General features: G+C 43.6%; 1 protein-coding gene across 2 annotated transcripts in view; it reads left to right on the top strand.

Annotated features, from left to right (window-relative positions):
• LOC144600884 (rhotekin-2-like) overlaps nt 1-12868 on the top strand; it is a 36829-nt gene extending 23961 nt beyond the window's left edge. For both annotated transcript variants that reach the window (XM_078412767.1, XM_078412769.1), the window contains 4 exons: nt 186-317; nt 1470-1635; nt 6972-7079; nt 11944-12868. In XM_078412767.1, the coding sequence (XP_078268893.1) occupies nt 186-317; nt 1470-1635; nt 6972-7079; nt 11944-12446 (909 nt within the window). In that variant the 3' untranslated portion in view covers nt 12447-12868. The remainder of the gene's footprint in view (nt 1-185; nt 318-1469; nt 1636-6971; nt 7080-11943) is intronic.
• Nucleotides 12869-13165: the final 297 nt, after the last annotated feature.

Below are 13165 nucleotides of genomic sequence, written 5' to 3'. Positions count from 1 at the left end.
CCGCTCGCCCCATTGCCCGGTCTGAGTACAGAATAACTTACTAACCTGGACTACGGTCGTGGGTTACAGTGCACAAGAACAGAAACAAATACAATTTCTCATTAATTCCTGTGAATTACTTGCTGTGGAGGCCTGGCACTGAATGCACCTGTTTAAGGCCTGCACTTTTTTCCATTTTCTTTCAGCAAAATGTAGGCGGCCTCTCCAACTGGACAAAGTTGTACTGTGTTCTGAAGCGAGGATACTTCACAGCGTATTACTCTCCAGAGGAAATCGAGGCACAAATGGATCCTGCACTGAACATCGCCATCGATAAGGTGCGGTATTGACTCAATTATTTGTGAGAAATCTTCTTAAAAAAATTAAGATTGTGTAAAGCAGTGAGCTATTCCCTTACTTAAACGTTATTCCCTTATCGTGTATCTGTACGCTGCGGATGGCTCGATTGTAATCATGTATTGTCTTTCCGCTGGCTGGTAACAAAAGCTTTTCACTGTACCTCAGTACACGTGGCAATAAACTAAATTGACACTTTTATAGTCACCCGTGTGACCAACAAACCTGAGTTGCTTGAAAGCTTCTGAAGAGGTTTTAGTGGTTACTAAGACTTAAGTGCTGAAGTCTTGCCTTACACAAAGGTGTTGACAAACTTGGACCAGAGGCAAAGCTGAAATTGCGGCTATAATATCTCTGCTGTTTGGCAGTGCACATGGCCTGGGATTTAGTGATGGTTCACCATCTGAAAGGCAATGATTTCTGTCACAACCACTGAGTCTAGCCCAGCAGGTTTCACAGTTAACATTCACTTTCTATATTAATGACCTGACCCAGGGAAAGCAATGCAAGGTTTGCCAAACTTGCCAATGGTGTGAAAATGGGTGGAAGGGCATGTTGTGTTGAGGACACTGTGACTCTGCAGCAGGACAGATACAGATTGAGTGATTGGGCGAAATAGTTCTTTAATGTTGCTCACATGCGACGCACACATTCTTTGGTAATGAGTAGCAAAACATGGAACAAGAGAGACCTCTGGAATTTAGAAGGATGAGGGGGGATCTTATTGAAACATATAAGATAATTAGGGGATTGGACACATTAGAGGCAGGAAACATGTTCCCAATGTTGGGGGAGTCCAGAACAAGGGGCCACAGTTTAAGAATAAGGGGTAGGCCATTTAGAACGGAGATGAGGAAGAACTTTTTCAGTCAGAGTGGTGAAGGTGTGGAATTCTCTGCCTCAGAAGGCAGTGGAGGCCAGTTCGTTGGATGCTTTCAAGAGAGAGCTGGATAGAGCTCTTAAGGATAGCGGAGTGAGGGGGTATGGGGAGAAGACAGGAACGGGGTACTGATTGAGAGTGATCAGCCATGATCGCATTGAATGGCGGTGCTGGCTCGAAGGGCTGAATGGCCTACTCCTGCACCTATTGTCTATTGTCTATTGACCTGACGTATTGTCAATGAAATGTGCAGGAGACCAGAATCCGGACCTTGGAGAAGGATTCGATGAAAAGAACACACAGCTTTTCCCTTATAAACCCCTACAGCGGGGAGACGACCAGCCGGGTGTTTGCTGCAGATTCTGAGGGCGATCTACAACTGTGGATGGAGGCTTTCTGGCAGCACTTCTGTGATTTGAGTGAGTTGGAATGCAATGGAATACTCTATTGTCACATGTGACAAGGCACAGTGAAATTCTTTGCTTGCATACCCAAGGTATACAAACAGCTACCACCTACGGAGCTGACAAAGTTAAAAAGTACATCGGCTCCTCCTTTTGTTCTCCCACCCCCTCCCCCACAGCAGTTCCCCCACGCCCGGTCCTCCATTGTTCTCACCCTCTTCCCTCCCCATTGTCCATTTCATTCCCCCTCTCTCACAGCAGTTCCCCATGCCGGGTTGTCCATTGTTCTCACCCTCTTCCCTCCCCATTGTCCATTTCATTCCCCCTCTCTCACAGCAGTTCCCCCCACGCCAGATAGTCCACTATTCCCCCACCTCCCCCCTCAGTGGTTCCCCCACAGTTGGTGGAGTGCAGTGCCTAAAGATCATGGTTGCATGCCGTGCACCCCACAAAATATATCCAAACGCCATTCCCTCGCCTGGCATAATCGCCTGAGATAATGATCATAGACACCAGGAAGAGATTCCTCGTCTTGAAACAAACATTCTATCTTCATTAGATTCTGCCAATTGACCATGGATGCACCTCCTGCACTTGTTGGTATCCTGATTGTCGAATTTGAGTGGCATTCATTTTCTGTCTGCATTTGTCTGGGCTATTTCTGCTTTAAAACTGAAATCATAGGTCGATGTTACACAATGGACAGTGGATGTTAGATTATGGGTGATCAGCCATGATCACATTGAATGGTGGTACTGGCTCGAAAGGCCGAATGGCCTAATCCTGCACCAATTTTCTATGTTTAATGGGCTAGTGTACCTGGTCCAGTCTCAACTCAGAAGGCTGTCGACCTTATTCTAGACTCCTGAGCCCATAAGACTGGCTGAAACGTCACTGTGACAGGACTGGTATAGGCTTTTTTTTTGTACTTATGGGCTGTAAAGTTTAAGGAGAACACAAGAAACTGCAGATGTTGGAATCTTGAGCAAAACACAGAGTGCTGGAGGAACTCCGCGGGTCAGGTAGCATCCATGGAGGGAATGAACATGGGACGTTTCAGATAGGGACCTTTCTTCAGGCACAATTTTGATGAGAATAAGTGTCACTGTAGTGTCCCAAACTGCAACGATGTGATCATTTTATCCAGAGGAATGTTTGCAGCTCATAAGTTCTTAAGTTCTAAGAGCAGAATTAAGCCATTTGGCCCATCATGTCTACTCCGCCATTCAATTATGGATGATCTATCTTTCCCTCTCAACCCGATTCTCCCCATAACCCCTGACACCCTTACTAATCAACTATATGTCAATCTCCATTGATTTGGCAATGAATTCCACAAATTTACCACCTTCTGACTAAAGAAAGTCCTCTTTAGTCTTAGAATAAAGGGGAGGCCATTTAAAACTGAGGTGAGAAGGAACTTTTTCACCCAGAGAGTTGTGAATTTGTGGAATTCTCTGCCACAGAGGGCAGTGGAGGCCAAATCATTGGATGGATTTAAAAGAAAGTTAGATAGAGCTCTAGGGGCTAGTGGAATTAAGGATTAAGGGGAGAAGGCAGGCATGGGTTATTGATTGTGGACGATCAGCCATGATCACAATGAATGGGCGTGTGGCTCGTAGGGCCGAATGGCCTCCTGCACCTATTTTCTATGTTTCATCTCCTTTCTCTTCTGAGGCTTTTGCCTCTGGTCTTAGACTCTCCCACCAGTGTAAACATCCTCTCCAAATCCACTCTATCCTGGCATTTCACTGTTCAATTATGCAGCTGGGGTCACAACCCTCCAATTCCACATCATCGCGCACCTTGCTAGAGTTATGAACACGGAACATTGCAGCACAAGATTAAGCCCTTGAACCCACAATGTCTGAGCCGAACACGATGCCAAGACCCTCACTTATCCACCTGTCCCATAGCCATATCCCCCCATTCCACTACATATCCATATGCCTACCCAAAAGCCCGTACCAGTGAAATGTTTGCCTTTCTTTTCTGTTAGCTAGCTGTGATCAATAGTTCCTGCAGATTACACGTCTTCTAGCCCACCCACTCACATTTTATGCTTCATGGCCATTTTATGCTTCATGTTGGGTGTGAAATCTGACCCAGAGTATCAAGATGGAGCTCTTAAGCATCTATTTCCTTATCTACCCTTATATAGGACAGCACGGTGGAGTAGCGGTAGAGCCACTGCCTTACAGTGCCAGAGACCTGGGTTTGATCCTGATTACGGGTGCTTGTCTATACAGAGTTTGTACGTTCTCCCCGTGACCTACGTGGGTTTTCTCTGAGATCTTATGATTCCTCCGAGACTCCAAAGACGTACAAGTTTGCAGGTTATAGGAAGGAACTGCAGATGCTGGTTTAAACCGAAGATAGACACAAAATGCTGGAGTAACTCAGCGGGACAGGCAGCATCTCTGGATAGAAGGAATGGTTGACTTTTTGGGTCGAGACCCTTCTTCAGACTGAATCAGGGGAGAGGTTTGCAGGTTAATTGGCTTGATATAAATATAAATTGTCCCTCGTGTGTGTAGGATAGTGTAAGTGTGCGGGGATCGCTGGTTGGCGTGGACTTGGTGGGCTGAAGTGCCTGTTTCTGTGCTGTATCTCTAAACTAAACTACCCAAAAATAGACCTGAAGGGGAGCAAACTCTAAAACTACTCCTCAGGATACACGTACGTAACTGGCTAGTTTATGGGACAAGGTTCAGAAGGAGACAGAGCAAACAGTATGAATACATTCAATCATAAATAACTTCATTAGGCGTATTAGTCATTTGTAACTGGTTGTAATCAGTGCAGTATGCTCAAGAAAAAACAGGCTTCCTCATACTTATGGTTCAGAAAGGTTTAATTTTTACTCGATTGTTATGGAGGCCTGTGGTGTATTTGGAGTATTGCGTGCAGTTCTGGTCGCACTGGTACAAGAAAAGTGTGGAGGCTTTGGAGAGGGTGCAGAGGAGGCTTACCAGAAAGCTGCCTTGGATTAGGGGGTTTCAGCCTCAGGGGTTGGATAGACTTGGACTTTTCTCTGGAAAGTTGGAGGTTGAGGGGAGACTTGATAGAAGTATATAGAATTATGAGAGGCATAAGTAGGGAAGACTGTCAGAACCTTTTTTCCCCAGGGTTGAAAAGTCCACCACAAGAGGGCATAGCTATAAGGTGAGAGGGGGAAAGTGTAATGGAGATATGTGGGGCATGTTTTTTATACAGAGAGTAGTCATAGGCCTGGAACGCACTGCCAAGGGTGCTGGTGGAGGCAGATACGATAGATAGTGGCATTTAAGAAGCATTAAAGATAGGCACACGGAAGGGCAGGGAATAGAGGGATATGGACCATGATGAGATCTGTTTAATTTGTCATCACGTAAGGCACAAACAATGGGCCAAAGGGCCTGTCCCTGTGCTGTTCTGTTCTATGTCAGATCAACCAGCCATTAAAATTCAGCTTCACTAAAGCTCTTACATCCCCCTCAAACCTTACAAACCTACCTAGTTTTCCATTCCATATATGTTTTATGAATTACACATACCCAAAGTTAAAATTGCAATGGTATCCTGAGGGGCAATAATGAACATTAAAAAAGGACAACTCTGTACTGTAGGGTTGGTTATATCACACCTCTTGTAAAAACTGTACTTAACCTTTTGCTCCCACATCTTGAGGGAGTGACTGGTATTGTATTTAACGTCTTGCAAAAATGGCTTTGCTCTATTCCATGAATAGTTTGCATTCAGAATGCTGGTATGATGAGTTGTAACATGACTTGTTATGTTTCCAGATGCTGGTTACAGCGTTGTCTCAGGCCACGGGCATAAACTGAGACTACAGTAAAAACAGAAAGTGCTGGAATTGCTCATCAGTCAGGCAGCAACTGTGGGGAAATATCTGTTATCTGAGACCACACCTGGAGTATTGTGTGCAGTTTTGGTCTCCTAATTTGAGGAAGGACATTCTTTCTATTGAGGGAGTGCAGCATAGGTTCACCAGGTTAATTCCTGGGATGGCGGGACGGACATATAATGAAAGAATGGATCGACTGGGCGTATATTCACTAGAATTTAGAAGGATGAGAGGGGATCGTATAGAAACATATAAAATTCTTAAGGGATTGGACAGGCTAGATGCATCCATTCTTTCATTCTTCTGCTTGGGGGACTCACAACCAACCAGCATTGAATTCTCCAATTTTAGGTAACTAACCAACCCCCACCCCATCTCTTTTTCTCTCTTCCCTGTGTCTTACCTGGATGCACACCCTTTTCTACCACAATCCCACTGCAGTAAAAATGTTCCCGACGTTGGGGGAGTCCAGAACCAGGGGTTACAGTTTAAGAATAAGGGGTAGGCCATTTAGGACTGAGATGAGGTAGAAGGTTTTCACCCAGAGAGTTGTGAATCTGTGGAATTCTCTGCCACAGAAGACAGTGGAGGCCAATTCACTGGATGTTTTCAAGAGAGAGTTAAATATAACTCTTAGGGCTAAAGGGATGAAGGGACATGGGGAGCAAGCAGGAACAAGGTACTGACTTTGGATGATCAGCCATGATCATATTGAATGGCAGTGCTGGCTCGAAGGGCAGAATGGCCTACTCCTGCTACTATTTTCTATGGGTCGATGGTCTGCCATTGACCTGAAACATGGTTTCTCTCTCCAACCTGTCAAATGACTCCAGCATTTTCTGTTTTTATTTCCAATTTGCTGCATCTGTATGTTTTTATTTTCTGATTTTAGCCCGTGTTATTTGCCGCACCATCCTAGCATTGGACAGGAAAGATCCACTTATATGAATATAGAAAAATGATTAAGCAAAAGCACGTGGATGTAAGATTGCATCTGTGTACAGATAAAGGTATCATGAGGAATGGCGGTAAAATATGATTGAGGTTCTCACCAATATGATTGAGGAAGTCAGGAGCTAACAAGGACTAAAAGTCTGAATGGCCTCCTCTTCCAGCACGTGTTTTGAGCAATCAGCAGCAAGCAAAATGGCTGATTGTGTGCTGTCATTTATATAATTCTAATTCTATTCATTAAAACAGCAAGATGAGGGAGCAAGGCTAACTTCCTGAGCAATTCTTTGTTTTCATTACAACAAAGGTCTGGTAATGGCCCAATCGATGTTATTCAATTTGCAGATTTCTACAGGAAGCTTGTTCTTAACAACCGTTTTTTTTTTAATGCTCGAGAACAATTTATGGTTTCTGCTTGCTGAAAGTAATTCCTTGCTTGATAAATGCTTTTAGTGCTGGAAATTTCCCAGATTTCAAAAAAAAAGAGAGGTTCTGTTTAATTCTCTTTTCTTTTTAAGTGTGATATATGTAATGGTTGTTTTCTAACTTCCAGGCCAGTGGAAGCATTGTTGCAAAGAGCTTATGAAAATTGAGATTATGTCACCACGGAAACCACCTTTATTTCTCACAAAACAAGCAACTTCAGTCTACCATGATATGAGTAAGTGGCCCTTGCCTTTCTAAATGTGGCCTTGTTATAAAAGGATCATTGTTTGAAATTCAAATAGTTCCCATGTATAAAGCAAAAATGCTACTCCATGCATAATTTGGAACAGCATGACTTAACTAGCAATGATAGAGTCCAGTGAAGTGAATTTTAATATGGGTCAGATTACTAAAATCTATGACTACAAACTGCTGGGAAATGTCAGTATTTTCAGTACAGTTCCTGGGTTTGAACATGGTTCTCAATTTTATTATTTTCTGTGTTTGACTGTTTTGCATTTCGCTTTATTGCCTGTCTATCAAAAACAAAACAAGGCACATTCTTTCAAACGTGCCAGGGTGAAAATCGTAATTCTTTGCAACTTTGTTCTTTAACTCCTTGTTTTAAGTTAAGTTCTTTTTTGTTCCAGCCCAAACAAAGCATGAATTTGATATTTGGCACAGTTGTCCTTTTTTTTTAATATCCCGTTTCGCTTAAATCTAATACACTTTCTGTATTAAAAAAAAAGTTCTGTATCACTTCTCATGAAATTTCAACAAAATAAGAGATAAATAGTGTGGCGGCTTCATATCGATTTTAGTTTTGGTGCTGTTTAAGAAACTGATCACCAATTCTGTCTCTGCTGATTTTTGTCTGTTTCTGATTAGTAAACAGAGGGTTTTAATTTAAGGGCACAACTACAAATTGTGCGTTAACTTACAAAGTAATTTGGGAGGGGGGAGGTGTGCGTGGATTTCACTTGGAATTTTGCAAACCCATTTTATACGTGTGGTTTTCTGACTTTGTGCCGCACTGCACTCAAAAGAAGGCTCCCGTTTTTTGTCCCTACCCCCATCACAGTCCATATCTCAGCAGCCCTGTTTGCTTTTTTTTTATGAAGCTTTCAATCTAACAGTTATACAGTGGCCGGGTAAAATGTTGGTCTATTTAAACAATTTTCTCCATGTGAATAGAGATAGTCATAAGCCAATGCACAGTGGATTATACTGCTGTGCAGTATGGTAATAGAGCAGATGACCATTGGGTTAGTTGAAAGGCAGATTTTAAGAAGTTATTGAAAGGAGCAGAGAAAGCGTAGCAGACTGATTGGGGAGAAACATTTCTAGAGCTTCGGCCCGCAAGCACAGTTGCCAAAAACTGAGATATAAATGTTAAGCCAGAATAAAGACATATATTTGATTATCACCTATAATCTCCATACACAATGCTTTTATACAGAGGCCTCGGGAGGAACCTGCATTCTGTTTGCCTTTTTAGCCTTTGATTAAATTAACTTTAATCTTGAACTTGTGTGCCTTCAACTCGCTGTATGATGCAGTAATGCAAACATTGACTACAGGTTTAGGTTGATCATTGTCACGTGTGCCGTGGGTTAGTGAAAAGCTTTTTTTTTCTATGCTATCCAAACAGATCAGATATACCGTACATAAATATAATTAAGTCAAACTCAAGTACAATAGTTGGAGTAAAGGGGAAGATACAGAGTGCAGAATATAATTCTCAGCATTGTAGCTCATCAGTTCCAGAGACAAAGTCCAATGTCTACAATGGGGTAGAGGTGAATCGGACAATACTCCATCTTATGGAAAAACTATTCAGAAGCCTGATAGCAGAGGGGTGGAAGCTGTTCCTGAATCTGGTGGTGTGGGCTTTCAAGCTTCTGTAACTTCTGCCGGACAAGAGCAGGGAGAAGGAATGAAGGGTTTTTAAAAATCTAGATATTGGTCATATATATATATTAGTCTGAAGAAGGGTCTCGACTCGAAACGTCACCCATTCTTTCTCTCCTGAGATGCTGCCTGACCCGCTGAGTTACTCCAGCATTTTGTGTCTACCTTTGGTTTAAACCAGCAGATGCTGGTTTATATATATATAGGAAAAAAACTTATATATATATATATATATATAATTTTACAGTATGGTAAATCCTATACTCATATGCAATTCCTGCAGGCCAGCAGGTTTTTCCATTTAGTTTTCAAGCAAAACTATCTCAATTAATAATTGGTCATTTCATATTGAAGTAGCTTTTCTAGGATGAAGGTATCGAGTGTTGTTATTTATCATTTCAACACTAGATGGTGCTTTATTCCATTGTTTATTACCACATTTTAAGAAGTCCAGATGACTAGTGATGCATTGCTGTTTGCAAACATGTTCCCAACCACAATTTATGTTATTAATAGAACTTTTTGTACTGCTATTTCCCACATATAGTGCCTGTAGAAAAGACTATTGAGCGCTTTGATAGCTGAGCCAGTAACTTGGAAGACTGTGAGGAAAGGCAATACACATAAATCACAGAGCATAATGAATAATCCACATCTTCCTGCAGCTATTACCATACATGGTCTGATTCCCACCATGGGATGTTTTATGTTGCGCATTAGCTGATCATAATTCCCAGCATTGCTAGTGAGTCACATTGTGTCTACGTTCTAAATCAGGTAAACTGCTACACAGAGAGGAAATGAAACATCAAAAAAATATATTCTTGCAGCTTGTTCTGACCACATACTTAAATGAAAGTTATGTACCACAATTAAACCAAGCTCTCCCATTCTTGGCGATTCCTGAATATGATCTCAAAATCAGATATTTAAGTGTTAGAAATCTACTGGGTGCTTAAAAGGTGGCATAGACGAGGGGAGACAATCAGAATAGTCATTACCGGGTGTGACTACCCAGTATTAGAGGGCATAGCTTTAAGAGGAGAGGGACAAAGTTTAAAGATGTGCGGGGAAATTTTATTTTTACACAGAGTGGTGGGTGCTTGAAGCGAGCTGCCATGGGTAACAGTGCAAGTACGATAATGACCTTTAGGAGGGTTTTAGATGGGCACATGCAGTAGATATGCAGGGAATGGAGGGGTATGGGGCATGTGCAGGCAAAGAAGATTAGTTTAACTTGGTGTTATTTTTGGTTTGGATATTGGCAGCAAAAGGGCTTCATCCTGTGCTGTACTGTTCTATCTTCTATGTGACAAATGTGGAATGTGAATAAACATGAGAAAATTAACAATATTTTGCCAAACTTGGTATAACTTGAAAACAAAACCTGAAGTGGGTCTGGTAACAAAGTGGTTAATTTCAGTCGACTTGAATCTCGCCATGGCATCTGGGGAATTAAATTTCAAATAATTAAATAAACCTGGAGTGAAAAGCCTGTTTTTTTAATGGTGCCCATGAAATCACAGATTGTTGTAAAAACCCACCTGGCGGACTCATGCCCTTGGGAGAGGATAGATGCCATCCTCAGTGTGTATTCAAGCCCACCAATGTGCTTGCCTCTTAACCCCTCCTCCGAAATAGTTTGGTTTAGTTCAGAGATACGGCATGGAAACAGGCCCACCGAGTCCACGCCAGCCATTGATCACCCACTCGCACTAGTTCCACGTTGTCCCACTTTCTCGTCCACTCCCTACACACCACGGACAGTACACAGAGGCTAATTAAGCTACAAACCCCCCACGTTTTTGGGATGTGGGAGGAATCCGGAGCACACAGAGGAAACCCACGCGGCCACGGGGAGAACGTGCAAACTCTGCACAGACAGTACACGAGGTCAGGATCAATCCTGGGTCTCTGGCGATGTAAAGCTGAACAAGCAATTCAATTCAGGGAAATTGGGGAAAGGCAATAAACCCCCTGCCTTGCTTCAACCTCCGTGAATAAAAACAATTTTTTTAACTCAAGGAAATAGGAGTAGAATTAAGGCCAAGCCTGTTTCACTATTCAATGTGATCAAGACTGGTCTGCCCCACTTCTGTGCCAGTTGTTCATAACCCTCAATTCATCAATAAACAATAGGTGCAGGAGTAGGCCATTTGGCCCTTCGAGCCAGCACCACCATTCAATGTGATCATGGCTGATCATTCTCAATCAGTACCCCGTTCCTGCCTTCTCCCCATACCCCCTGACTCCGCTATCCTTAAGAGCTCTATCTAGCTCTCTCTTGAGTGCATTCACAGAATTGGCCTCCACTGCCTTCTCAAAAATGTATCTACCTACCCTTTCGAATACCTCCAAGATCGTGGATTACAGAGATTCATAATCCTCTGCAAAAAGAATTTCCACATAGCTCAGTTTTAAATGATCCTTGTCTTATAAATACATCCCCTGTATGGAGCCCAGCACACGTGCAGAAAAAAAATATAAAGGCCTGAAGTAACTCAGCAGGTCAAGCAGCATCTCTGGAAGACATGGATAAGCGACATTTCGGGTCGGGACCCTGCTTTGTCTGAAAAAAGGTGCGAACCCCAAAAAATTGCCTATCTATCTCCTCTAGAGATGCTGCCTGATTTACTGAGTTATTCCAGCACCATGTGTCTCTTTTGGGAAGCCAGCATTGACAGTTTCTTGTTTCTATATTACTTGTGGAGACATCGCTACAGATATCCTGTTGAGTCCCCTTCAAAGCCCCTCTTTACTTGTACTTAGTTTAGTTTAGAGATACAGGATGGAAACAGGTTCTTCGGCCAACCAAGCTCGGGCCGACCAACAATCACCCAGACACTAGTTCTATCCTACAAACTAGGAACAATTTATAGAAGCCAATTAAACTACAAACCTGCATGTCATTGAGATATGGGAGGAAACCGGAGCACCCGGAGAAAAGTCACCCGTGGACACGATCGAACCCGGGTCGCTGGCGCTGTGTGGCAGCAACTCTACTGCTGCACCAGTGTGCCGCCTTCACGCTTCATCCTTGATTTTTTTCTCTACTCCCGCTCCCTATTCCCCACTCTTATGCCAGCATCCAGGTAATAGTCACTGTTGGACGTTAGCTGCAGGTGAATCGGCCGTCTCGCCGCTTGGAAACATCGTCATAATCTCCTGATTTTTCCTTTTTTTTACAGACATAGAGTCTCCAGTGAAGGATGAGGGTCTGATGGACATTATCCGCAGCAAAATCCAGGAGACGGACGGGGAGTTCCTGCTCGGTCACGGAGAGGAGGCTCAACCCCCACGATGGGCAGCTCTCTTTGAGGGCAGTCACGACGTGGTCTTCCAGAAGAGCAGACAGTCGCCGGACGGTCCAAGCCCTCTGACCCCGACGTCTCCAGGGAGGGCCAAGAAGCGGCCCGCCCCTCCTCCGCCAGCGGGAAAGCAGGCGTACCGGCCGAGAAATTCCGACCCGGATCAGACCTGGAAAACCCCGGCATCTTCCGGCAGCGAGTCCAAACTGCGCCGTGCCCCTCCGTTGCCTCCCCGGTTGTCGGAGCTGCACGGTGCGATCCCAGGTGTCGCCACGGCAACAGCCGCCTCACCTCCACCAGCCAGGCCGGTGCCCATCCCCCGTCAGAAGTCCTCCCTCAGTGCCAAGGGTGATCCCAGAACCTGGATTCCATCGGAGGTATAGGGCATCATTGAGGTGGACACACGGCACATAGAAACTGAGAAGAATGTTGATTGTTCTTCAGTTTGAACATTGTTTGTTTTGAATTCCTGTATCCACCTAAATGTTTTGCATTAATTTGTCACTTCAACAGACCAGCCTGAATTATTGATTAATTCCTTGAATATTTCTCTCAGAATCCCACGTCCTATATATTTAAAAAAAGACACAAGGTGCTGGAGTCACTCAGCGGGTCAGACAGCATCTCTGGAGGACATGATGGATAGGTAACATTTTGGGTCAGGAACCTTCTTAAGTCCTGTCCAGAAACGTCACCAATCCATGTTCTCCAGAGATGCTGCTTGACCCGCTGAGTTACTCCAGTACATAGTTTTAAATGCTGATTTATATATTTTTTAAAACAGAGGTGAGAAAAAACTTTTGCACCAGAGAGTTGTGAACTTGTGGAATTCTCTGCCACAGAAGGCAGTGGAGGCCAATTCACTGGATGAATTTAAAAGAGAGTTAGATAGAGCTCTAGGGGCTAGCGGAATCAAGGGATATGGGGAAAAGGCAGGCACGGGTTACTGATTGCGGATAATCAGAGTGAATGGCGGTGCTGGCTCGAAGGGCCAAATGGCCTCCTGCACCTATTTTCTATGTAGCATCTGCAATTCCTTATGTCCCTATATTTTATATAGACAATAGGTGCAGGATGAGGCCATTCGAGCCAGCACCGCCAT

The sequence above is a fragment of the Rhinoraja longicauda genome, chromosome 16 (genome assembly GCF_053455715.1).
Source record: "Rhinoraja longicauda isolate Sanriku21f chromosome 16, sRhiLon1.1, whole genome shotgun sequence".
Lineage (NCBI taxonomy): Eukaryota > Metazoa > Chordata > Chondrichthyes > Rajiformes > Arhynchobatidae > Rhinoraja > Rhinoraja longicauda.
This window is presented reverse-complemented; position numbering and strand designations above follow the sequence as displayed.